Source organism: Hyposmocoma kahamanoa, unplaced genomic scaffold (assembly GCF_003589595.1).
Source record: "Hyposmocoma kahamanoa isolate Upper Pololo Valley unplaced genomic scaffold, ASM358959v1 99702, whole genome shotgun sequence".
In the NCBI taxonomy this organism is placed as follows: Eukaryota; Metazoa; Arthropoda; class Insecta; order Lepidoptera; family Cosmopterigidae; genus Hyposmocoma; species Hyposmocoma kahamanoa.
Window position 1 is genome coordinate 4,830,235 of NW_020656001.1, and position 27,402 is coordinate 4,857,636.

The 27,402-nt window shown below is 37.8% G+C and overlaps 1 protein-coding gene and 1 non-coding gene across 2 annotated transcripts in view; one reads left to right on the plus strand and one right to left on the minus strand.

Moving 5' to 3' along the window:
- LOC113239176 (triple functional domain protein) overlaps window positions 1-27,402 on the minus strand; it is a 154,679-nt gene that overhangs the window by 55,965 nt on the left and 71,312 nt on the right. Inside the window, exons 23-26 of the mRNA XM_026476045.1 lie at window positions 26,523-26,783; window positions 26,280-26,441; window positions 26,085-26,161; window positions 25,718-25,814 (exon numbers count right to left, since the gene is read on the minus strand). Of these exons, the coding sequence (XP_026331830.1) occupies window positions 25,718-25,814; window positions 26,085-26,161; window positions 26,280-26,441; window positions 26,523-26,783 (597 nt within the window). The remainder of the gene's footprint in view (window positions 1-25,717; window positions 25,815-26,084; window positions 26,162-26,279; window positions 26,442-26,522; window positions 26,784-27,402) is intronic.
- LOC113239245 lies at window positions 12,292-12,398 on the plus strand. Its single transcript, XR_003311172.1, has one exon. It is a non-coding gene; the product is annotated as a U6 spliceosomal RNA (small nuclear RNA).

Consider the following 27,402-nt stretch of genomic DNA (forward strand, 5'->3'; position numbering starts at 1 on the left):
CTTAAGTCCCACGAAACTCGCTCTAATTTCAAAACTACAAATATAATACCAATAAAACTTTACATTGTGACTGCCAACGAATTTATGAATTAATCGAGAGCACTATGAAAAAAATATAATAACTACTTCTATGTGAGGCCGCGAAGTTTTCAATCTTCTCTCGTATATTCAGGGACAAAAACATTTCAATAAAATCTTAATAGGTTTGTAAATGCAAAACTTGTAACATTTGCACAATCCCACCTAGTCTCAATGAACTCGAGGTGAACTTTTTCTGAAACCGTAACGCTCATAAATTGTAGCACTCAGATTCCTACCTATCGACGACAAATGACCTTGGACGGTTTTGGATGTGAACACATTATTGACCTTATGCGTTAAGCATAAAATATTTAACGCTGACCGTACATAGTCCATAACAGTGTCGACGGGTAACGTGGCGCTTTGGGATTACACTCAAATGAACGCTCGTTCGTACTTAAACAATAAAAACAGGACAAATTATTTTGTTAAGCTATCCAAAAATGATTTGTTGTTTGGAACGTCGGTTATCTTGGCATCGCCATGTCCGATAGCGCTGTCCTGCCCTGTCACAATCTATATCAATAATCTAATCGACGCCGACGTGAGTGAATGCTGTTTTAGTGTAATTGCCACTTTTATAGTTAGATTTGCAAGAAACATGCAAATTTCTGACATACACTAGCATTACAGTGAGTTATTAACCTACCATTAACATAATAAATGAGAAAGTGTGGATGAACGGATGGACGGATGGACGGATGGACGGATGGACGGATGTCCGTACTCAGCCACGTCGAAACTGATAAGCGAATACATTTCAAAGTAGTATAGTTTGCAATCTGAATTAGCGCGTAGGACGTTTTTGTATCCTCACTTCGAAAGTCAATTCTATCAATAGACTAAGTAAAGAAGGATACTTATAGGACAGATAAACAAAACTGTGTCCTTACAGACTAAGCCTTCTGAGTGTTCTATGCCTTGCCTTTGCTTTGGTTTTACAAAATGTGATATTTATGGGTTTCTTGCTGTATTTTCCAGTTTCGAGTAACGTAAATACAAGAATGTACTCGTGCGCCAGATTAGGGAGTCACCAAACTTAATTACGCGGAATCGTCTTGATGCCATCGTGTTTAACCACACTTGTCACATTAAGGCGATTCGCCGTTGACGGGGCCGTTCGCGCGCGCCGTCGCGCTAATTGTTTCGAAACCAGGATTAGCTGTCGTCGGCATGCGTACGGACGCGATCGGAAATTCGCAGGAAGCAGATTCGTTGCCGACCTGTGTCCAGCTGCGTTCGTACGAATGGATGCGAAACTCTTACGTTCATAGACATAAAGCTTTTTCAGACCGGCTCAATGGTGTGAGACAGAGAACACTCGCTTCGTCCTGCAAGCAGGTACTGCTACAGGTAATAGTTTTCCACTGTCATTCACATCGTCATATTATTTGAATGTTTTACATAATTTGCTCCTTTAGGTTATTATTAATTGTGTTAGCTTTCCATTAATTCGTACATAAGCAAATTTACCGTCGTAATTTCATATTACACTTAGTAAACATAACTACGCACTACCATACAAATTTCCGAACGAACTCGCCAACCCGATCAAATTACATTAGCCAACTGTCCTTATCGTTTGACACAAGAAAACGTATATATGCTATACAGTTATATTACAATTTCTATTACAGTATCTTTATTTTATTCTGCCAAATAAAAGACGCCAACGAGCGGCCGACGACATCTTTGTTGTATATTTTTAACTGACTTCGAAAAAAGGAGGAGATTCTCAAATCGACGGTTTTTTTGTATGTATGTTACGCGATAACTCCGGTATTTGTGTAACCGATTTTCATGATTCTTTTTTGTTGGAAAGAGGGTGCCTCCATAGCCGTCCCATTTCATTTTGAAGAAAACCATCCACACCTAAGGGTGGCTGATCACGCGTGAACATTCATTTTTATACATAGCGCCTAAATTTTATTTGAGGAGCAATTATTTGAATGGTTGGTTTTGTTATTCTCCAATTCAAGGCGTTTTTCTCTCTCATTATACTTTGAGTAGTGAGAACCGATTTTTATTACCTCCTGTGTCAAGTCCTGTATAGTGGCGAACTAGGGGATATTTCAATAAAACTTAGCAAATAGATGTAATTCCACGTACTTTTGATGTTAGTTTTTTTAGTACTCTGTACTGAGATTATGTTAACAAAGAGACGTCAAGCATTTCGATATACAACAGTCAAGTCAAGTTCTTTTAAAATTCATGTTTTGTCAGTCACCTCTACCCTTTTCACCCGTACATACATACATACTTACGTGAAATAAGCAAATTGACAAAACTAGGTTTCTTTCGTTCAATGGGCACAAAGAACACGAAACATTCTGTTCATTCCATTGGCGCATCGGTATATCTTTATTACTTTTCTGTTGTTCTGTGCAATTTTTACGTAGAGGTTTCTACTCTTGACGAACCAGAGCGCGATAAGTATTTTCAAAATTACTTGCTATCTCGGCGACGCTCTTCCCCTGGCGCACGCATGCAATATGCAGGGGGCGAGGGTTGCATGATAACACATTTATGGATGTCTTTTATTCCGACCAGGTCCAATTCTTGTTTATTAAGAACACAGGTAATATGTTAAGCCACAAATACACATAATATGTTGGGCTGTTATTATTTACCAACGTAAATGACAGAGGCAAACCCCCATTTCAGCAAGACTAAACACGTTTCAAATGTTTGCAATAATATATTTGCTACGTCGTCGCAAAAACGACTCTGGCAGCATAATATTAATCGCAGTGTTGGATAATGAGCTCGCAATTAACTGTACTTCGAACAAGACAGAGATGCTATGACGTCATTCACGATGTAAATGAAATATTTCAAACAAATAACATGCCATAGTTTTAACAGAGTTCTTTCCCCACCTGGCAATTTATTGCGAGCCATATTGGTAACCTAATAAAGTGCAAGGGGTATTATTTTATACAAGTATTATTATTATTTATACACATCGAGTCGCGCGGCGAGGCTCTCAAAATGCTGGCGGGGCATCCCGTTACTAGGTATGGCTATGTCAATACGTTTGGAACCTGCGCTACGTCTCTCAGTCGGCCGGCCCTACATTTTTAGATATAATTTTATCCAATGCACTTGAGGTTTCACTCCCGCAGAGCGCGAGTACCTAGCTCTTTTGTTTCCTTAGCTGCTCTTAACTTGTTCTTTCGATTCCAATTATCTTACACCAATAAATTGTCTCTGTGCCGTTGAGACGTCGTGTCCTTGGAATTAAGGTTCGTCTCCTCGTGCTCTTGCTCGTATCTCCCGAAAGATATGTAGATCGAGACTTTTACTTTACTTTCAAATATTGTATCGCGAGGAGCGCCGCGCCCTCCGGAACGCGGCGCTATTTATAGCTTTGAAGAAAAATCTGGTCTCGAGGGGAAATGGTTTTCATGTTTCAAATTATAATTATTCACGGTCATAGTTTACAAACACATCAATAATGACAAAATACTGGCTTCACCGAAGAAAAGCATGTAAGCCACATATCAGTCAACATTTCGTTTGTCTGGATGACAAGATACACAGTCGTTGTCCCTCTTTTCATTCGCTTTACCACGACCACCACAAATGATGGCATCCGAATTGGAATAACACGTTAGGGGCCTTACTTCAACGAATGGCAATGGCGACTCGGATATTTGTTCCAATAGAGGTATCCTTACATGAGGCATTCAAGGAAATATCATTATGACGCCAGGGAAATCCTTCCTATTTTAAGCGCAAGTGTCGAAGCCTGCAACCAAGACATGAAACAAGCGGACCATTACCGTTGAGGTGACCACCATTATGTGAATTGGAGAGCGATCTCTGCAGTGATCGCAAAGTAAGGAGAATTAGTTGGTCGCTGCCACGCACTTCTCCATTTGATTACTGTAAAACAGCAAATACCGCGAATACTGTCGGATATAAAGCACAAGACTTACTATTCGTGCTATTCATACAATTCTAAATCTCCTCCATCACGCTGCAATTCTAGCCAAAATGATGTTTTTAATGAACACTAGGTATTCCATTTGCGTGATGCCATTAAACCCACGATTCGACGACATTTAGAGCGCACATCTCGCAAATTGAAATATCCTGTTAATCTTCCTTCGTCGGTAATAATGCTGACTTGCAATTCGGTTGTTTAGTCTCGCGATGTCATCGTTCACTTTCTAATTATGGCGTGTCACAGGGTAATTAACTATCCAAAAGGCGCACATAACTAAGAAATCTTTTACATACTCCCTATATCGTGAAGTTTATTTAAAAAGTCTTTGAAACAATGTTTACAAGATGAATGAAACAAAGGCAAAAAGCGGAGATCAGAGTTCAATATCAGAATTCCAAACAATTTGTTTGCATAAAATATACCCAGAAGGGATATCAAAGAGCGAAATTCCGAATAAATTAGATAACTAGGAATAATTTGAACTGTATCAACACGAAACGAATGATGTTCAAAGAGAGTTGTACACAGTACACATAAGTAGGCATGGATATAGGCAGGAAGACGAATCGCTAGGAGATAATATCCTCATATTTCGTGTACGATCTGCCGTGAGGACGTGAGCCGTGAGGACGGCTGTCATGGGCAGAAATATATGTAAAAACAGATTACTTAGAAAAAGACAAAATTCTAGACAAATTTATTAAATCCAACAAAACGGTCCTCTCCCTGTAGACGCTAGAGAATAATTATTTGATAATAGTAAAAAAAGTCGCAAAAGTGTATTTTAGTTATAAGACAGAAATATTTAATCCAAGAGCAAATTAATTTACTTCAAGTCACAAAGCTACTCTAAATTCAACAAAATATTTATTAGTTATTAGAAACGTCCGATTTTGACTTGATAAAAAAGAATGGAAAACTGAGAGGTACTTAATTATTTGTTTTCTAATATCAAAAAGGGTAAACTTACTTACTTATGGACCCAACAGTATGTCTCACTAGCGTAAACGCACACAGTTCAGTGCCAAACCTTAAAGTAGCAGAAATAGGACGGAATCTTATCAAATACTTGAGTACCGTTCATTGCCATATAAATACTACAGCGGCAGAAAGCACTAACACAATTCAAAATATATAAGATGACTTATACTATTGAAGTTAACAAAACTATAGCGCGTTTCAGAGTACAACTAATGCTATCTAGCAGTAGCGCGATGGAACTAATTGCATGTTGAAGTTGTACTTGTTACAAGTGTAGTTTGATTTCATGCTGAAACCAAATTTCTTAAATTATGACTACAAATAACACCCTAACAAACTAGAGATACTACGTATTGTTTCTTTGGATAAATGACTGTTTATGATTTTTATGATTACAAGCAAAAGTAAAAGTAATCGTTACCGCGTGCGCCTTCGGCGACATATCACGACAACATTGACTATGAAAACGCAACAAAATGTTGCTTTAAAAATATACTCTAGAATTTAAAATATTAATCTGAATAGCAAACTACTTCTTTTTTTGTTTAAGAATATATTTTCTTAAAATACACCATAGTCAAGTCAATGAATACACCCAAGAAATTTTGAATTAATTTAAGATTATTTAAATTTGATGTAAGAGGTAAACATTTCTTGATGTAAGTAATGTCTAATTAATTGATTCGAAATGAAATAAAATCTTGAAGTGAAGGTATTTGTCTAAAACTTAGAATAAAGTTAAGAGTAAAATTGTATTAGAAAAAGATAAGCAGTATTTTTGTAACGACAATATTTTATTACTTTTAATAAATATTTTTTCAGAATTTGCAAATATTTTGAGAAATTGCACTTTCTTATTAGTAGATTTCCTTTTTTTCTGTGTATCAGGGCCAATGTCCACATAAAGATTATCTTCGCGAGATTGCCAAACTTATTAGCCACCTAATTATAATTTTCAACGTAGCTCTAAGCGTCAAATCATAACGTCGAAGTGGACAAGTTAAAAGAACTTCTCATCGTCCCGCACTCAATGGTCGGCGAGTGCCGAAGAGCGACCTCTAGCTCTGGGAGAACGACAGAAAATGTTTTATTTTGGTAAAGTTAAAAGAAACAGATAAAACATAGGGCGGACATACTTGTACATTGCTACAAGTTGGCGTGATTCTTTTTTCGATTCGTTCTCAGAGTCGGAACCGTGACATCAAAGAGGTATAAGGCTTGAATCAATGGCTTTCAATCATTTCCTCGCATTACTTCGCAGACAACTTGCCAATTGGGGACTGGCTTATGCTTGAGATATCAAAAGATTTCATGAATCTTCATTTTTAGTTTGTTTTTATTTCTGTTACGACTTGCTGTTGCGGCGATAAACCATCTTTAACACTTTGTGTAGGCTACATCTTAGGGTTAAAACTGCTAAAAGTCGTGAAAGGTCGTGAAGATTGTGCAAGGAAAAACAGTAGAGACCTTAACCTATTATACATTTATAGCACTCTCAATTAGACGTGAACATAAATTCCATCTGTATATTTTAGTAGTTGCAAAAATATAGATGATGGATGGATAATTTCAGAATAAAGTAGTTGATAGTAATTCGAAATCGTTAATGAATGATTTAATGACCTAAGTCGCAGAAACAAATTATATGATACTAGTGTACGTATCGGTGGCATAATTGAAGTTAGTTACGTAAAGTACATTCCTTTCCCCATTCCGTGAATAACTACTGCAGAAACACGGTACTTCACATCACCTAGGGGATGTTTTTAAGTTTCCATTGAAAATTAAAAAACAAACAAACAAAACGATATCGCCAATTCTCCAACAATGCGGGACAATTTTGTTAATAGAAAAGTAATATGAACGTCAATATAGCACGAACTCGGTTCAAAGACTTTATTTCAGTACGAATTAATATGTTTGCTGCTGTGAAAGTCACCGTTGACCTTTACAATGTTACAATGTTTACATCATTCACAGACACGCGCATTAGCACATGGTGGAGTTGTATGTAATGTTCAAAGCACCAAGCTACACGACGGACAGTAGTTTTGGATAAACGAAGATGATTTAGGATCGCAAACAATTTACCGAAATAAATTCGTGAACCGCCTCACTGAACGGCAGCGTGTCTGTGAATGGTGCGAGTGCATGTGCAGAGTCGGTGCCTGCGCGATGCGTTCACCTGTCGTTGGCGGTTGCTTTTGAGCAAGCGAGCATGGAACGAGCTCGGCGTGTCGATGGTGTGCTGCCGAGAGAGAGCCGCGTGAGGGGCGCTCACGGAGCTCTGTCTGAACCATGGCAGCGATATCTTGCGGCGGCTCTTGTGCGGTTTGAGAGCCGGCGGCGGCGGGGTGGTGCCCATCGCGCCGGCACGGCACGTGCGCGGGTGCCGGGCGCGAGGGCGAACGGAGGAGGGTCGCGACGCTCCCGCCTCCGTACGGTCGCGCGGCGCTGTCGCCACTGCCGCCGAGCACCGCCCGCACCGCCCGCACCGCCCGCGCCGCCCGCGCCCTCCGTCGCAGTCGCTCGCTCTCGCACGGTCGCTCACTACGCAGCCTCCGTATCGAGCTACATTTCCCGAATTTATTCCACAAAGGCTCCCGCCGCAGAGCCGCGCGAAGGACGCGCCTAATCCGTCCAGATGAAAGCCCGTCGCAGTCAGCGACGGCGGCGCCACCTCCTTTGCGGTTACCAACCAGCGAAACAGATCGCAACTTTCAAGGGCATCAGATTATATGTCACTGAGTGATCGAAGCGGACCCACTCATCCTACTACATACACTCTGTTATGATTTACTTATTGTATAATTCAGTTTGTCAAGTAAGTAGTCTTACATACATCAGTTTGCAGAGTTAGTTACCCCCAATTAACACTGTTTTTCGTCACTAATGCGAGGAAATGGAAAGTTCGCCACATTTCAGCTAGGCGAGGGAGATTTGCCAACGACATTTTTGTACATTACATATTCAATGTAGAGAGAGAGCCTTCTTCGATTTTCTTTACTTACAATTCGCCGCTGTGCTGCTAGTGCAACTTACTTTTTAACAATACTACTGCTGCTGCTAACTACGACTAGCTTTTCCGAGCAAGGGACGAACAATAATACACCCGTATGTTATTTAATGGCATAAACGCAAACTCAACGGTACGTGGCAAACAAAGGCATTTTAAAAAATGAATTAACGTAGTATTAGACACAAGCAAACGTAGTATAGAACTGAGGCACGTGCCCCAGCTCTAGGCAAACATGTAAAATTAATAACAAAATACTTGGACCAATTTTCACTCAAATGGCCGTTCATTGATTTGATGTTGCGGTTTATGGGGCATATATAGGTATGTATATTTTAGTAAAAAGGAATGAATTAGAAACTATGCACACTGTATGTTACTGATAAATAAACTATTAATTAAATTTTTATTTCATTGATATTCAATTATTTTTTGTGAAATTACTCCACTAGTTTGTTATAATTATTAATACCACGATCGAACACTCTGAAAAAATTCCTTCCGACCGGATCGAAGTGTGTTCGATCTTTGTATTAATAATTAAAACAAACTATTATTATAAAAAATCATTTACGACAGATGGACGGAAATATTGGCAAGTAACAGTCTGTCACGATAAACGAACGAACGGTCCTGTCTGATAGTGTTCGGTTGCGGGATGATGGGAGTCTAATAACTCTGCCGGAAGGTGATCACTATGGACATGCTATAAGGTGTTAATACCGTTAACTGACTCGGATTCTTTATATCAATATCCGTAAATTAATTTTCGTGACATAACATACTAACGTGGTAAAGTATAAACAGGTTATTGCTTACTTTTAAATAATAACTGTATGTATTAGCTACAAGGTGAGCAAATAACGTGAAATTAATCAGTCGTACGCCGCGATTGCCAAGACCGACTGCTTTTATGTACTTTGTCTGTAATTTAGGCTGATTGACGAAAATAATTTGGTTATTGCAAGTTAATTCATATATTTTGGATAAATTTCATTTCTTTCCCTTGATTTACGGATATACCCAAAACCATATAAAATATTTGAGTAAATGTACTGTGATGCCACAGTCATGATACCAGTCTCCTTAAACTTTTCTCTTGAGAGAAACCCGACAGCTTAGACGGTACACAGAACGAATCGCTCGTTTTTGCAATACAAATATGGTTTGAATATCTGCCGCTTTACCCCACAGGAGAATCCCGTAGGACATTATACTATGGAAGTAACTTGATTATGCAATGCTACGAGACATGGTATACAGGCCACTGCAATACACGGATTTCCATTTTATGTTCTTTAGATATGGAAAAAGCCATGACGTTTGAAACCCAAATAATTTTTAATTCAAAGGTACGCAAATGACACTCGAAATGGTCAAAATGGTTAAACTCTACCGCTCATTGGTAAAGCAGATTTCCCTGAGAAGAGTGAGCAAGAAACTCTAGAGGTTGCTCTTTACAATATTTATTTGAAAGATCATAAGATGGAGACAACCGGCAAGATCTTTTTCAAGCATTTTTTTATATTCTGATTCGATTTAAAGCTTTAAAGAATGTGGTTTGGAAGTACGTGACGGAACTTTAGTAAGACTAACTTCAATATTTTCTTTTACAATGGATGAATTTCACAATTTTTTTTCTGCGTCTATTTTACGCGTACACGCCGCACGCCACACGCCGCACGCACGCACGCACGCGCGCAATCGAATAGACACACAAACACGATTAATTAAATTAGCAAGATGAATACAAAGCAACATGTGTAGTTGCCAAAAAACAACGCAAAATTATGTGTCCAAACACAACAAACGAACGGACTATTTATTAGTTTGCTTAGTTACTAGTAGATGTATTTACGAGTAACCTTTGTGCAACGCTGGAAGCGGTTCTACCTATAACATTTGAAAGAAAGAAAGAAAAATAGTTTATTTGGTAACCATAATACAAATACAGACATCACAGTACATTTATATACCATATATATACAAGGTTATTAATTCAGAATACATGACTTGATGAAATTATTTTATTTTCAGGGCACACTTACGGCTGCAGCGGCTAGACCTTTTTAAACCGCAAACAAAGTCAGCACGTGCAATGACATTGCGTAAACAAACGTTCCCTTGCGAAACGAGAGTTCGTAACTGACCATTTATACTACGAATAGTGTGTGGTTAATGCACTGAGGACAAATTGTACATCTCTTCCGATTTCGTCGAAAAGGCCGCACGAGAGTCAAGCCCAACTCGCGACTAACTGAGGACGGCGCACCGCCACACTCGAAGAGACGAGACAAGAAATACTTAACAGTGCCGCTGTTAAGTCACAACAGTCATAACGACTTTGCAAGTAGCCAGGGCTGGGCAAAATACATGCTACATCTTAATTGAAATACAAATTACAAAATACTTCCTTAAATGTATTTAAAATACAAAATACCAAATACTTTCTTGAGGTGTATTTGAAATACAAAATACAAAATACTTTCATGGGGTGTATTTAAAATACAAAATACAAATACAAATTACAAAATACTTTATTAGTATACTTATCGCGACATGTGGACACCAACAATTTCCTTCAAAGGATTTCCTTCCACAATACATATCTTGAAAAAGAAGTTTTAAATATTCAGTTTTACCAGAAAAAAACTGTTAAACCAATACAACCATACTTCAGAGCACGAAGTACGTATAATTATTATTAATATTCCTATACATGTCGAATACTGTATATACGTGTAAATGCCATTCATAACATGTTCACAATACAAATTAGTCGCTCACGCGATACGTTATCCCTATCTACTCGGCCTATAAAGGATGCAAATGTGCAATTTAAACCAACCGCAAAATGGCGGCTATAACCCTAGAACCCTGCTACTCTAAATTATAACCGCGAAAAGATGACTTTGACGTATTTGACAATACCATGCACTGTTGCCACCTGCAAATGTGCTTCTACTGCATTGAATACAAATTTTTAAGATGTCGTGAGTGTTGTGTGTCGGTGTAGTGAGAACCCTAGTGCACAAATAAGTAATGAAGATAAAGTGCGGGTAGTTAGAAAAACTCGCACAACTAGAAGATGCTGACACCCGCCTCTTCAGTCCTTGCGAGACCATGGACGTTGCAATATGTCCGAAAAGTCGAGGTAAATAAAATATGTTTATACGTGAATAAGTCCCGAATTAAAAATCAAATAATTTCATACTTCATTTTTTGAACGTTCCGCTTTACACAAACGGACGCACGCACGCACGCACGCAGGCACGCACGCACGCAGGCAAGCACGCACGCACGCACGCACGCACGCACGCACGCACGCACGTACGCACACACACGCACTCACACACACACACATATACACATACATACATATAATAGATGCTCTTTGCAAAAAAGTGATTGATCACTTGCATTTACTTCGTCATTTACAACGACTTCAATCTAATTACATATATTTTTTGTATGTAGTTCTTCACATATAATACCACCACGAAGGTTGGGGGCTCAGATAGGGGCTCGATTAGGGGGTCCGGTTGGAGGTCGGTTAAGTGTCGGTAGGGGGTCGGTTAAGGTGTCGGTTTGGGGGTCGGTTAGGTGTCGGTAGGGGGTCGGTTAGGGTCCGGTTGGGGGGTCGGTTGGGGACCGGTTAAGTGGTCGGTTGGGGATAGGTAAGGGGTCGGTTAAGGGGTCAGTTAGGGGGTCCACCCCTAAAGGGCCCCTAACCCGCCCCTGACCCACTCCCTAATCAAACCCTTAACCGACCCACTAACCGATCCCCTAACCAGCCCACTAACTGACCCCAACCGGCACACTAAACGGCCCCCTAACCAACCCCTAACCGACCCCCTAACCGCACCCTAACCTACCCCCTATCTGACCTCCCAACCGACACCCTAAACGACCCCCCAACCGGCCCCCTAACCTACCCCCTAAACGACCCCCGAACCACCCCCAGCCGACCCCTAACCGACTCCCTAACCGACCCCTTAACTAACCTCCTAACCGACCCCCAACTGACCCCTAACCGACCCTCAACCGGCCCCCTAACCGACCTCCTAACACACCCCAAACCCATCCCCTAACCCATATTCGTGATGACACTTTTACTTGATAGTTTCGGTTTTAATTGTTAGTTTCAATTGTTTCTTAGAACAACTAATAAAATTAATCTAATTGCAATTAAAATCAATTCAATCGAAATCAGTTGCAATTGAATAGATTTTTTAATCTGATTGAAATTTAATTGATTAACGTACTTGCTTCGGCAGTACATATACTAAAATTGGAACGATACAGAGAAGATTAGCATGGCCCCTGCGCAAGGATGACACGCAAAATCGTGAAGCGTTCCACATTTTTTTTGAGCCCGGTCGAACCGCGCGAAATAAACGTAATTATACGTAATCTAAAAAATAAATACAGCTATGGAATAGACGAGATACCATCCGCGCTTATAAGGGTATGTGCAGACGAATTGACGTTTCCGTTTTATACGCTTGTCAATCAGTCTTTTGCCGAGGGTGTGTTCCCGGATCTTCTTAAACAATCCCTGATAAAACCGATCCTCAAAAAAAGAAGTAAGTACGATCTGAGTAATTACAGGCCGATTGCATTATTGCCCGCGGCTTCGAAAGTATTTGAGAAGGCAATGTGTAGCCGCCTATACTCTTTCTGTGAAAAGTACAATATATTTGATGAGTCGCAGAATGGTTTTCGGAAAAATCGTTCAACTACACTTGCGACTTACAAATTTATGCAAAAGATTCTGGATACACTAAATGAAAAAAAGTATGGTATCGGTATCCTATTGGACATGTCAAAGGCATACGATAAAGTTCGGTATGATATCTTACTTTACGGAATATATGGTATACGAGGTGACATTCATAAATGGTTCGCATCCTATTTAGAAAACAGAATCCAGTATGTAGAAATCGAGCATTATAACTATGAGACAGGGGAAATAACTCAAGTCAGATCTGAGCCCCAAAACATGAACAATTCGATACCACAAGGAAGCGTCATTGGGTGCATACTATTCCTGGCTTATATAAATGACCTCCCAAAAGTAATAAACGATTCATGTGTTCTTTTCGCTGACGACATCTCAATATTAACCTCTTGTAAAAATAGTGACCACTTAAATCAAACCCTTCATAATACACTAACTACAATTGTAACATGGATGAATGATCACAATTTAGAAATTAACTTCACAAAAACCAAAATTATAGAATTTAGACCCTATCAAAAACCATCACTAAATATTAATTTTTCGTATAACCAAATACAAATAGAAACCGTCAATACATTTAATTTACTCGGAATAGATATCGATACAAATATAAATTGGAAGCAGCATGTACAAAAAATCACAAAAAAGCTATCTAGTTTTACTTACGCCTTAAAAGAAATAAAGAAGTCAACAAATTTACAAACTGCCCTAAGTGCTTACTATGCGTACGCTTATGCATGGCTATCATACGGCATCATATTGTGGGGCAATAGTACAACTGTAAATGACCTCTTTATTAAACAAAAAAACTGCATAAGAATACTAGCAAATATATCAAGAACAGAGAGCTGTGAACCATTCTTTAGAAAATACAAAATCTTAACCCTAACATCAATTTACATTTTGGAAGTTTGCAAATTTATAAAAAAGTACCCACAATTTTACACTAAACTGCGAGACGAACCAAGACACCATCCCACAAGATACGGAAATAATCTTGTAACACCGTTCTCAAAATTGGAAATGCATATATCGAGCCCATATTCAATGTCGATAAAAATATACAACAAACTACCGGAGCATATAAAGCAAGAAAATAAAACAAGTATTTTCATAAATAACTTAAAAAACATTCTTTCTAATAAAACTTACTATACAGTGCAACAATATCTTGATGATAAATTGCTATAGCGTTGATCTGCCTCATTCCTATTTTGCTGTCCATTATTATCATATCCATATTACAGGATTCATATGTCTTTCATTGTACCTATGTGAATAAATAAATAAAATGAAGTAGATAACATGTTATATAATGGAGTAAATGCAATGTTATTATGGTCGAATTAAAACTAGTATAACACATAATTGTACAATTAATAATATGTTTATATATATGATAAGAAATATAATTAGAAATTTTGTAATAATAATTATTGCTAAGGCTTGAAATGTAATTAAACCATATTATAAGTTTTTATATTGCTATGCCCTTACAGTATATTACATGTATACGTAATATAGTGTAAAATTTGTATTATTTATATTATGTAAACTGCAATAAATGTATTATCATTATCAATGCCCAACACTGATATAAATCTATGCACGTCACAAAATAGGCTGTACATTGAAAAGAAAAAAGTATTTTGTTGAAATGTATTTTGCAACGAAAGTATTTGAAATACAAATTACAAAATACATTACGGTCAGGTATTTGAAATACCAATTACAAAATACATTTTTAGGGAGTAATTGAAATACAAATACAAAATACGTATTTGTATTTTAAATACGTATTTCAAATACAAGTAATTCAAATACTGCCCAGCCCTGCAAGTAGCGAATACAGTTTTAACGATGCTGGTATGGATTCTTTGAAAACACGCAAATAATAATAATAATAACGCACACATTCAACACAAATGACAGTAAAAAATAAACCACGTGCAAAAATAGCAAATATTTGCATTGATGAGCGGTTTCTCTGGCTCCCTGTCACAGGAGACATTTTCATAAGATATTGTAAGGCTTTCGTGAAGTGTATGGCTAACACTAAATGATTGACTCCGTCAACCCGTGACCACGGAGCGTGTAACCGTTCCCAACTATCGGGAAAGCAAAAAGAACTCATACTGTGGAAAAGGAAACCTGCAATTTGTATTAGTGATAATCATTTGATTAATTTTGAAATGACAACAACGTTGATGAATTTTTAAAATATATATTCAATAGTGTTTTACGCAGTGCAACATTGACTTACAAATAAATGGACGACGGGTCTAATACAAAAACGAAAAAAATGTCCCAAGTCAACCTATTCGAAATTTAAATTGTAATGTCATCGCAGTATCGCGCTGTCAGTCGAACAAATGAAGACTAAAGCGGAGTTTGGCGCTCTGTATACGATTTTAGCGCCTTACAAGTGCGGACACTTTTTAGCGCGGACCCGACGTCCATATAATTGTAAGTCAATGCAGTGCAACCTGTTTTTACAAAAAATAGGGGTTTGCATATTCAACATTGTATATTTCCATTTCACAACGGTGTACCAGGTGTCACACAACTAAAGAATCACATCATGGGCTCTTTCGGGCACAACAAAGTAGGGGAAAAAAGTAAGAGTAGGTCGTTTTCAACTGTTCCATTTGGGTACGAAGTTTTTAATCAGAAATTCATTAATATCATAATACCATTTTTTAAATAGATCTGACAATTTGTTAAAAATTCTTGTGAACACGCGGTATGAGTCAAACTAGATGTATGTAGAATTAATCTATTTTTGTGTCGCAATACATATTTAGATGGGATATCTTGGAAGGACATTTATTTATTTATTTTTAGTTTAATTATAACGGACACATCAATTACAATAATTAAAGACACGTTACCATTCAAGCATTGCTTTCACAATAGCGTAGGCTCTTAACAATAGCAGTGACCATCCATCCGCAAACAAGTCGCATTCTGGGTTGGTGGCGAGGAGAGAGTTAGCGCGCTACGGTTCGGCACCACGCGGTGGCAATCAACTGGTGTCTTCTAATGCGGTGGTAGTCGACACAGCTCATTATGCGAATCTGGGGAATCTATACCGCGGAGAATTTTGCACGTAACCACTAGTTCGTGCTTCATTCGCCTAACCTCCAGCGAATTATATCCTAGGCAACCCAGTAGAATCGCAGTAGGATACACGTAAGGATAGCACCCATTGGCACGTTTGTATAAGTACCGAAGAAACGCTTTCTGTAATTTCTCTAACATAATACTATATGTGCTTTCATGTGGGTTCCACACACACACACACGGAGCTCTCCAATTTACTGCGCACTAATGCACTAAAAAGGAGTTTGATCACGGAGACACTTTAAAAATCCTTAGATTTTCTAAGGATGAATCCCAAACGCCGAAAAGACTCCTTGGCAAGAGCTTCGAAGTGATCATGAAACGTTAACTTCCGGTCGAAAATTACACCTAAATCTTTTGTGGTGGTCAATTGAGTTGCGCTATCTCCATTCTCCATAGGCACATTGTAGGCATAAGTTATCGGATGCCTTGCCCGAGCGAAAGTCATCACGTGAAACATAACACTGATGATAAATTCCACAGCGCTGTCTAACTCCATTGGTGTACCGCATCGACGTCGCGCTTGAGAGCTATGCAATCCTCCATCGGTTTTGACCTTCGGGACGAGTTTCAGGTCATGAGCATAGAGCAAACATCGTGCGTGGCTGAGAACACTAGGGAGACCGTTCACCATGAGCAAAAATCTCGCCGGAACGTGTATTATGTGGACTAGATTCATACAAACCCAACCTGACTTATTAGTGACGATCGCGAAAATAATCTTAAGAGCTTAAGTAGAGGCGGATCCATGATTATGATTAAGCGTAACTTAAAATTTAAAGAGCGTAAGGATATCACATCATTCTACTGAACGAACTATTGAGATTTCATGTGTGGAATTGGATCAGTTTGTCGTCTTATGTGTATACAGGGGGGGCCTGTATACACATAAGATCTCTAATTTTCTTCATTAAGGTCTGCTAATTTTAACGAGTTTGAATTAATTATGGAAGACAGTTTAAAGCGGATTTTTCCAACCAAAAAAAACGTAGTAATACGTGGAGATTTCAATGTAAACCTGTTGGAAAACTGTTCTACTTCTACAAGACTCATTAATTTATTTAAAAGTTTGAACTTGATTAATCTTTTCTTAGAACCAACTCGCATCACTGCCTCCTCTTCTACTTGTAATGATAACATCTTTTGTAACACAGACGCAGTGTCTAAATCAATAATAAATTGCTTAAGATCAGACCATAGTGGCCAATTGGCTTCTTTTAATTGTAAAATGAGCAAGAAGATAGACCAATTTCTCTGCAGACCGATTACCACAGAACGAATAATGAGATTTCAAAATAATATCGGCAATAGTTTAAATTCCCTATCCCATATACCGGAGGATCCAAATACTTTATACAACACGATATTTGGTTTAATTAAAAATGAATTTGACAATATATTTAAATCGAAAACATTAACTTTCCATAGAGAGACTAAATTCAACGACTGGGCAACAGTGGGTATTCATAAGAGTAGGACTCGTTTGTATGAGCTATATGTTATGAAAACTTATAATACTAATTCCAATTTCATAGAATATGTCAGAATTTATTCAAAAATATTTAAAAAAGTATGTGTAGCTGCTAAGGTTAAGTTTCACAGCGACAAAATTAGACAATCGATAAATAAATCTAAAACTACTTGGAGCATAATAAACAAAGAGTCAGGCAGGGTTAAACAACACGATAGATATATAGTTTTAGAATTAGACAGTAAACTTATAAAATCTAAAGATAAAGTAGCCCAAGCTTTTGAATCGTTCGTTTCGGAAATTGCTGTGAACACTACAGAATCATTAAATTCCTCCCCTTCACTTGCTATTGATCTCCTAAAGGAAAATGTTAACGTTTGTGGCAGTTTATTTAATTTCCGTCATGTTAATCCACAAGATATCATAAAAGCTTTTAAGTCAATACATGTTAAAAAAAACTGAAGATCTCTGGGGCATATCAACTAAAGTTATAGACTCAGTTATTGATCTAATTTCCCCACACTTAGCTGTAGCTTTCAATAGGTGCGTTGACGAAGGTGTTTTTCCTGATTTAATGAAATACAGCAAGGTTATTCCCTTATTCAAAAGCGGTAGGAAAGTTGATCCTAGCAACTATAGGCCCATTGCAATTTTACCAGCTTTAAGTAAAATATTCGAAAAGGTTATGCTGACTCAATTACTGTCCTATTTCGGTAGGAATCATATTTTTCATAGTGAACAATACGGGTTTACTAGTGGTAGATCGACTAGCGATTCGGGGGTAGCGTTACTAAAACACATCTTTGATGCTTGGGAAAGGTCCCAGAACGCTATTGGTGTTTTCTGTGACCTCTCAGAGGCATTTGATTGCCTTGATCATATTACTCTTATTAGGAAGCTGGAACATTACGGTGTAAATGGCAAGGCGTCGAAACTTGTCTCGTCATATCTCAACGGTAGAATTCAGAAAGTAGACATAAATGGTGTGACTTCTTTGGGTTCTCCGGTAAAAATGGGTGTTCCACAGGGCTCAATACTTGGGCCTTTCTTATTTTTGATTTATATTAATGATCTGCCATTCTTTGTTAAGGACCATTGCGAAATAGTGTTGTTTGCTGATGACACATCCTTGATTTTTAAAACAGACAGACATGACATTAACTATGACCATATTAATGATACCCTCTCTAAGGTAGTTTATTGGTTTAATGCTAACAATTTATTGCTTAATGCCAAGAAGACAAAATGTGTCAAATTTAAATTACCTAACGTAAAATCGACTAGTCCAAGCATAGAAATAAACGGAGAAAAGTTAGACCTTGTTAATAAAGCAGTCTTCTTGGGAGTGACCTTAGATAGTAAACTTCAATGGTTTCCACATATATCTTCCCTGACCAGCAGATTAAGCTCCGCTGCATAGGCAGTCCGCAGAATACGTGAGCTTACCGATGTTAGTACTGCTAGACTAGTTTACTTTAGTTACTTCCATAGTATAATGTCCTACGGGATTCTCATGTGGGGTAAAGCGGCAGATATTCAAACAATTATTTGTATTGCAAAAACGAGCGATTCGTTCTGTGTACCGTCTAAGCTCTCGGATTTCTCTCAGAGAAAAGTTTAAGGAGACTGGTATTATGACTGTGGCATCACGGTACATTTACTCAAATATTTAATATGCCCGTAAAAATATACATAATTTCAATAAGAAAGAAGATATCCATAATATTAACCTTAGAGCTAAATCCAAACTCATGGTACCACGATTTCGTTTAACCAAGGTAAACAACTCTTTTATGGGGAACTGTATACGTTTTTACAATAAGATTCCGGAGCATATATTAAGTTTATCATTTCCTAAGTTTAAAAACTACATTAAAAATATTTTGATCGAAAAATCATATTACAAAATTGAAGACTACGTGTTAGATAAAGATGTATGGAAACACGACATGGATCCAGAATCCACACAAATTTGATTTAAAGTGTATTCTATAGCATTTAAGTTTATTTGACAAGAGCAATCCCTAAAGTTTCTTGCTCGTTCTTCTCAGGGAGGTCAGCGTACTGAACGAGCAGTAGCTGAAATGTGACGTTTTCAAGTGTAAATTTATTTTACCTATGGAATAAATAATCTTTGACTTTGACTTTGAATCTGCGAATAGGCGAAATAGGCGTGGAGAAAAGCCTATTTTCCCAACTTTGTCCAGCAAAATGTCGTTATTGACCCTATCAAACTCCTTCCGGAAGTCAAAATACAGAACGTCCACTTGCAATTCACGATCTAAAACCTTTGAGGTAAAGTCTACCACGGTTAATAAGTTGGTCTCAACTGATCTTTTGGATCTGAAACCATTCTGCTCATTGCAAAGAAACCTATTCACCTGGGCATAGCCTTGATGGTGGATTACTCTCTCCAATACCTTTGCCGGAGCTGACAGAACTGCGAAGGGGCGACAATTCTCCAATTTGGACTTATCCGAGGTCTTAAGTATTGGACTAACCCTCGACAATTTCCATTGTGATGGATATTTATCGGCCATCAATGGCAAATTAAATAGGACATGGTTCGACCAAGTTTATAAGGCTCTCAGCATGAGTTTCCATGATGTGCTCCACTATGCTAAAGACCGCCATAGTTGGCGCAGCGTCGTCATGCAGAAACTGTTTCCGCGGAGGGGTCTCTCACTGTCAGTAATGAGAAAAACGACGCGAGGAGGAGGAAATGATACTTTAGCCGTACGATACTTTAGCCGTTAATAAGGAGTAGGCACCAAGGCACTTCACGCGATTTAGTGGTATGTCCAAAGACTTACTAGTCGACCGAAGTACATACCATGAAGATGGTACTAAATTCAAAAATTCTAATGCACACTCTCCGATACGTATTCAATAAAAAACCAACAAGCAAGCCACTTTTCTGCGATGGTCAACATTTTGTAGCTTCGACGACACAAGAGAGTCGTTGCTAATTATAATATATTAATAATAATTTGTAGTTAAGATCTTTGATCCACTTTGTTAGTAACAATTGAAAACTTAGGACTATGTTAATATTATTACACTCCATCGTCGACCTCATCGTCACTTTCCATCACTTAAGATTGAGATCAAATGCGCACTTATTTTATCATAAATAATAATAATCTCTGTACAGAGTACTAAAAAACCCGACGTCAAAAGTACGTGGAATTACATCTATTTCCAGAGTTTTATTGAAATCGGTTACAGGAAATTGCGCGAAACCGGATTCATCGAATATTATAATATAATATATACCTCTAAGGGCTAAACTAAACTGGGAGTTAGTTTAGCCCTTAGAGGTATATATTATAATATTATCGTCAAATTTAAATTGGACCACTACTGAGGCATCTCTTTTCAACAAAAAGAATATTTTCAAAATTGGTTTACAAAAGACGAAACTTTTATTCATTTTGTATGAAAAAAGCTTTTAATTAAATTTGACCAACTTCTGCTCTCCCGATTTTTTCCTTCCATACAATAATTAAATGACCCTTACATGAAACTAGTCGATCAGCACTAAAAAATATGATCAATTTTATTCATTTTTATGCACAAATAACGCTTGACTTGACAAAAAATGTAGTGTGTCAAAATTGTTTTGTCAAGAAGAGACCTTATGGTTCTTAACACAGTTTCCTTGTATTCCTTATTAGTTCCCCATGTTGTCCCATTTAAAAAAGACACTATATATTTGTCGCACCGATGTCCTACTCTTCCATTTTTGTATTAGTTCAAACTATAGGTTCAAACTATAACTATATAAACAATTTCCATATATGCCATAAAAATTTATGGCATATATGAAACTTGGGGTTTATAAAACACTGTGCCGTGCCTACGCCTGCACTTACTTTATAGGGGAGTGGTAAAACAGGCGAGACATCGATTATGCATTAATCCAGTATCAGTGTTCGAACAAATTTCGCTGCAAAACACGCGATACGAACGATTATAAAAAAAAGTGTGAAACATCTTTTTCTGTCGTTGCCCCTTAGATTGTGATTTATTTTGGATACGAGGTATCATTCGGCAGTTTTGTGAAACCAATGCAATTAATGAACTGTTGTGGAGTTATACTTGTATAATATGTAATGCACAAGGTGGCTGGCACAATACTTTGAAGGGCACATATAAACTCTTGCAACGTGTGCACTTTACCGAATACAACAATCAATACTCGTTTAAAGGTTCTTCTCAAGTGCGAGTGAGTCACCGTCAGTCACGACCGCGTTTAATCATCGTGTTTATGTTTCGAACGTGTGCGGGTTTAAACTCATTAAACCTAAAGACATGATTTTGTAATGGCGATGATTTTTATAGGCTTTTAATAACACATTGCAAATAAGTCAAAATCAGACTACTCAATCAATGATTGAAAAAAAAATTTTCACGCAATATATATAGACGAAACTACTTCCACAAAATATGAGGAAATCATGGGGTTTGTTCGCATTTCCTTTTAAGAGCAAAGGTTCACCGCCACAAGTACAGCCATAAGTTAAAAACAAAAAAATGGTTTCATGGGAAATACAAGCTTAGTGATTTAATGTAACCAAGTTTTAAAGAGATCTGATCATTAAGAGTCGATACTACTTCAGCTCGTTCGATTTGCGCACATTTCGCACACATCGCACATTTTAATCCCCGCACTAATACGGTTCATTCAGCTTGGGTCGAGCGGCAGGGACACCGCTGGCTTTATTTCAGAATTCATTTTTTTACAAACGAAATTAAAGCCGTTTGAAAAATGTATATCGTATACTAAGTACATGTGTTCTATTTAGTGTATTTTTTCTATTGTAAAAATTTTTAGGAATCGTGTTTTCACACCGCATCGTATTCAGAGTATGTCCTCAATTGTACAATATTTTTTTCCAAAGTGATTGATTCAACAGTTTCACTGTCATGTGGTTTCAACCAGTCATTTGAAGTAGTATAGACTCTTAAGAAGAGTAATCTGTTTCTAACCATCAACATTGTCAATCCATTATCCGCCAGTCCGCCACGATGTTCCTCGTTCGGCACTCCAAATGATATAGTGGACAAACACGTCGCCTCGAAACAGACACGTCTGTGTTTTCTAGACTCAATGCCTAGCACTAATTAAGCACTGTAACGACCCAAACGGTCTGATTCACGTTATCATTCAATCGCACTGTTCAAATTGGAACTGTTACAGTTATAGTCGTCGCCAAATAAGAGGCCAATTTGACAGCTAAAGAAGGCGATAATATGTAACTTTGAATGCGATCAAAGAAACAATAAACAAACCATTATTAGCATAATTGAGTTTAAAGAAATACATAAATTTGATTGAAACGTTATACACAAGGCGCACTATAAGATTCCGGAACTGGCCACTTACCTATATAATATTTAAAAAGTAATTACAACATTTGAAAATGGAATTCTTTGGCTATAGAATAAAGTTTGTTTCATCTGACTGTCACTTGTTTTTACATTATGGCGTCATTTTAGAAATTTGTTGTCTACATCACCATGGATTTAACTCGTGAAAATTTTCGTAGTATGATTTTCTACGACCTTAAGTGTAATTTAACAGTTTAGCGGAGCTTCACTCGGCTTCAAACTGCTTTTGGCGATGAAGCACCATGCAAGACGACTATTTATAACTGGTTTGCAGAATACAAAAAGTCGTGTGAATCTCAGTGACGAATTTCGTGAAGGTCTCCCGTCCACTGCTGTGAACAACAAAAACATCGATGCTGTGCGCTGTATTCGGGCATCTCTGAACATAGGCATGTGTCAAATACAATCAATACTACACAAACATTTTGGTGTGAAAAAGCTGTGTTCTCGGTGGACCTCACACAATTTGACTGATGCTAAAAAACGGATGGCGTCACTTGGTGCAATGCCATGCTCACCAGATTCAATGAAGGGCGTCAAATTTAGTGTGACACATAGTAACAGGTGACGAAACATGGATTTATAGTTACGATCCCAAAACAAAGCAGCAATCGAGCGTATGGGTCTTTCGAGATGAGCCGAAAGCAACCAAAATGGCGCGCGTGCAAAGTGCCTCTAAGCGGATGATTTCTTCTTTTTTTAATAAAACTGGACACGTGGCTACTGTTGCTTTGGAGAATCGTTGTACCGTGAATAGTGATTGGTACACAACTATATGTTTGCCGCAAGTTATTGACAAACTCTTGCACCACGATAACACCAGTTCTCACAAGGCCAGACAGACAATTTTTGAAGGTGAACAACGTTGACCTTATGAGCCATCCCGCGTACAGTCCCGACCTGGCACCTTGTGAGTTTTATTTATTTCCAAAAATTAAGAACCAGTAACGCGGTCAACGATTTTTATCACTTGAAGAGGCTGTCGAAGAGTATGAAAAATATGTTTCAGAGATTGTCACGGAGGAGTAGTATAAATGTTTTCAAAATTGGTTCATTCGCATGAAAAAGTGCATTAACCCTAACGGAGAATATTTTGAGAAAAAACAATCAATTCCCTTCTGACCATTTATAGTATTTTTTCTTATTCACTCCGGAAACTTACGTGCGCCTCACGTATAATATGACAAAACATATTTGAGTACTGTTTTCGCACGAATTCAATATAAAATGCAATTCTGAGTTACTCCGAAATGTCCTGAAAACAGTACGTCCTAAAGCTATTTTTTTAAATAATAGTGTTGTAAGCAATTAATCGCCGAATTTCACCGAGTCACTTCGATTTCTCGGAAAAAATATTGACTTATTAAATATTAAAACAAAAATGCATAAAAATAGGTGTATTTTAAATAATTATGTATATAGCATATCTCACCACACCTATTGCAAATAAATGTACAATTCATCAAATTTAAAAGAGCCCCGTAAACCTAGCCAGATTTGTATTTCCTTTTCTTTTTTGCAAATTTTGAATTGGCAACACTGATGCCCGCATAACAGAATTGCACGATTTTGCCCTTTAGGCTCCTTGAACAACAATAAACCGAAAAATAATCTAAACAATTACAAGGTCTTAAAGTTTTGAATCGATTTCTCGTGAAAATCGTATAATGTGACTACCGACAAGGAAATCGTGAATGTGTATAAAAAAAAGAGTTGCAGAAAGAACGAAACTCCGATGAGCTTCAGCATTAAAATCCAGCAGAGATCGGACTAAGGCGTCCCGATTATTTCTCGAATCGATCAGCCGTTCAAGAAGTCCGTTATTTCAGTATGCTTATTCGATATGGGCTTTTTAACCTCCCTGAGTATCGTGACTAATGGCGACGATGCTGTTACGTTGCGGCTGTCTATTTTAAATGTTATGGCCCTATCCAAGTAATCGATGATTTCGCCAATGTCAATTTGAGGAACACACACGTTTTCACTTGACATGATTGTGTATGTAAACAATCAATCAACATGACAACAAGAAAAGAAATAAAATATAGAGTGTTTCGTACACCGAGTCCGTATCAGTGACAATGCAAGAGGATGATAGTTTGCAGTTGCCTGTGACTTCAGGACCAAAGTTAAACCGATTTGAAAAAACCGGGTTACCACCGGTATTATCGCTTTTATGTTTCGAATGCCAAATCTGTCTAAGCATTCAATGTATCCACCCATACACCCTGCCAGCAGATTGCACTTAAATACTTATAAAATACCCAATATAAATATTTGAAGTATTATTATACAGCGAAACGAGTGGCATTTCCCAGGCGAATTCTTTTACTGGTAATAAAATAACATTTCCGAGAGTGATGTAATGATAGATAATTTTGAAAGCTTTACGTAATTATGTTTTAACTTGTTTTAGCGAGCTTTGTCTACGAAATGTGGTAACGTAAAACAATACGGGAATACGATGATCACTTGAGCTACTTTCATATGGTTTCTTTGGAAAAACGTAGGTGGATGAGTGATTTAAGTTCACTGCATAAAATTGCCAATGAACGTCTGACGGTGACTTACTAGAGATGTTGCTGTACAGAATTCCGGCTCAATCTGTGCGTATTCACACAACAAATAGTGTATCACATTACAAAAAACAATGTATCACAAAATAACTCTCTGTATAGGATGTGTGGGTATTACAACGAAATATGTTCTGATTGCGATATTTTTAACTGCGGTGTCCCAATTTTAAGAGGTCACTACTGGCAATGTTTAATGCATTCTTTTTGTTTAATTTTTTTTTGTATAATAATAATTAATTTAACGTCCGTTTAAGTACTTTTGAATGTTGAGCACAGTTATAATTGGACACAGATACTGTATTAAATGTTTAATTGTCTGATGTGCGTTATTGTGCCATAAATAAAAAATACAAATAAAATAAATAAACTAGACACTTACCTTATCGGAGTCTGTGGTATTTCCACTACCGAAGGACGCCAGAGAATTCCTATCTAGATTCTCAGCTGTTTCGTCCAATAACGTGTCTTCCAAATCCCTAGAAAATTGGATTTGTTCATTTTCTATGCTCATGTTCTATGCATTGACAGTAAGAGAAATATTTCGGTATTATAAATAACAACTTCAAAAAATATGTGCTGCGGTTATAATCTGTCGATTTATGATTATCGAAAATGGAATTGAAGTCAAATTATTTGGTTCGATTCGGAAAATATAGACGATATCGTTTAAACAAGGATAAGAATAATCCCGTTTATGTTAGACTGTGGAGTATGGGAACAAAGTAAGAGTATTAAAAACCGCCTACCTGCTGGAACGTTGAGAGCTAGTTGGTCGTACTCTGGCGGGACTACGTGGAGGCAAAACTCCGCTGAAGTAGGTTTCCTGTATGTAAAAATACAAATAAGTAAACAGTAAATGACATCGCAGAGGTAACGACGTAGCTTGGGTTAATCGAAAAGAAGTATTCTTTATTTTTATTACAAACGTATACAAATTTTACCTGAATAACTTCTCGAAGCCGTCGAACCCATGTTTGCTTGACTTCAAGAGAAGGCGCCTTGAGTACGATACGACAATCGCTAGCCATAGGTTCGCGGCCGGTCCACACTGAGAACTTGCACTCGTCTCCTTCGATGTGTTCTGTCACTCCCAGCTCTGATGTCTATTTGTTGACAAAGAATACTCTATAAAATCATTCAACACGAGCGCGACTCCTAATCGAAGCCTGTGAAGGAATACTCACCATAAATTTCGTCTTATAAATGTATTTCGCTTTGCCATGGGAATCTTTAACTTCCTTCGCCAACAGTAAATGTAAATCGAAAAGGAAGACTCTTCGTTCTCTGCCTTTCTTTATAATCTGCCGTAGGTCCCACACTTGGAAGGAATCTTGGAGGACGACTTCGCCGAGGCTGTCAGTGGGGACGTCACAGCCCTCGAGTAGAGAGAGATGCATACAGTCGTTGGCCTTCTTCGGTACTGACAACATGACTTCGAGCCCGTCCTGTTTACAAATGGTGTAGTCTGTTAAAGTAATAATTATAATAACGCACACATTCAACATAGCCCTGCACTAGGGAAAACCCTGTGTCGGGTGCCATGGACACACACATAGACAACTACACATTACACTCAAACTCACGAGAGAAATTACATGTATTTCTGCGATACAAATATTTCTCTCGGCCCGGGAGTCAAATCTGGGACCTCTGCGTGGCAGTCCGGCCGTTGTTAACCGCGCGGCCACGGAGCCAGTTAAAGTATCGTAGCAGTTGTAATCGTACTGACTAAAACAGAATATAGTTCGGTATTCAACATTCTTATTGTCATGACGTTTGTGTGTGACCTTCTGTCCGTCCATATTTTCTGTTTCAACTAAATACAATAATCATCGTGATGTTACACCATTAACCGATAAATGTGCCAGACAATCACTCGCGGAAATTCTTGGACTACGAGTACGAAGGCGTACCAAGGCAACAACAATAAACTCGGAAGTTCTACTCTACATACAAAGGCGAAATAAATGATAAAAGATAAAAAATAAAAACGGTTCACCAACAAAATACTAAAGGCCAGATTGGCAAAAAATCAAAATGAGTTAATATAGCACATATTGAGTC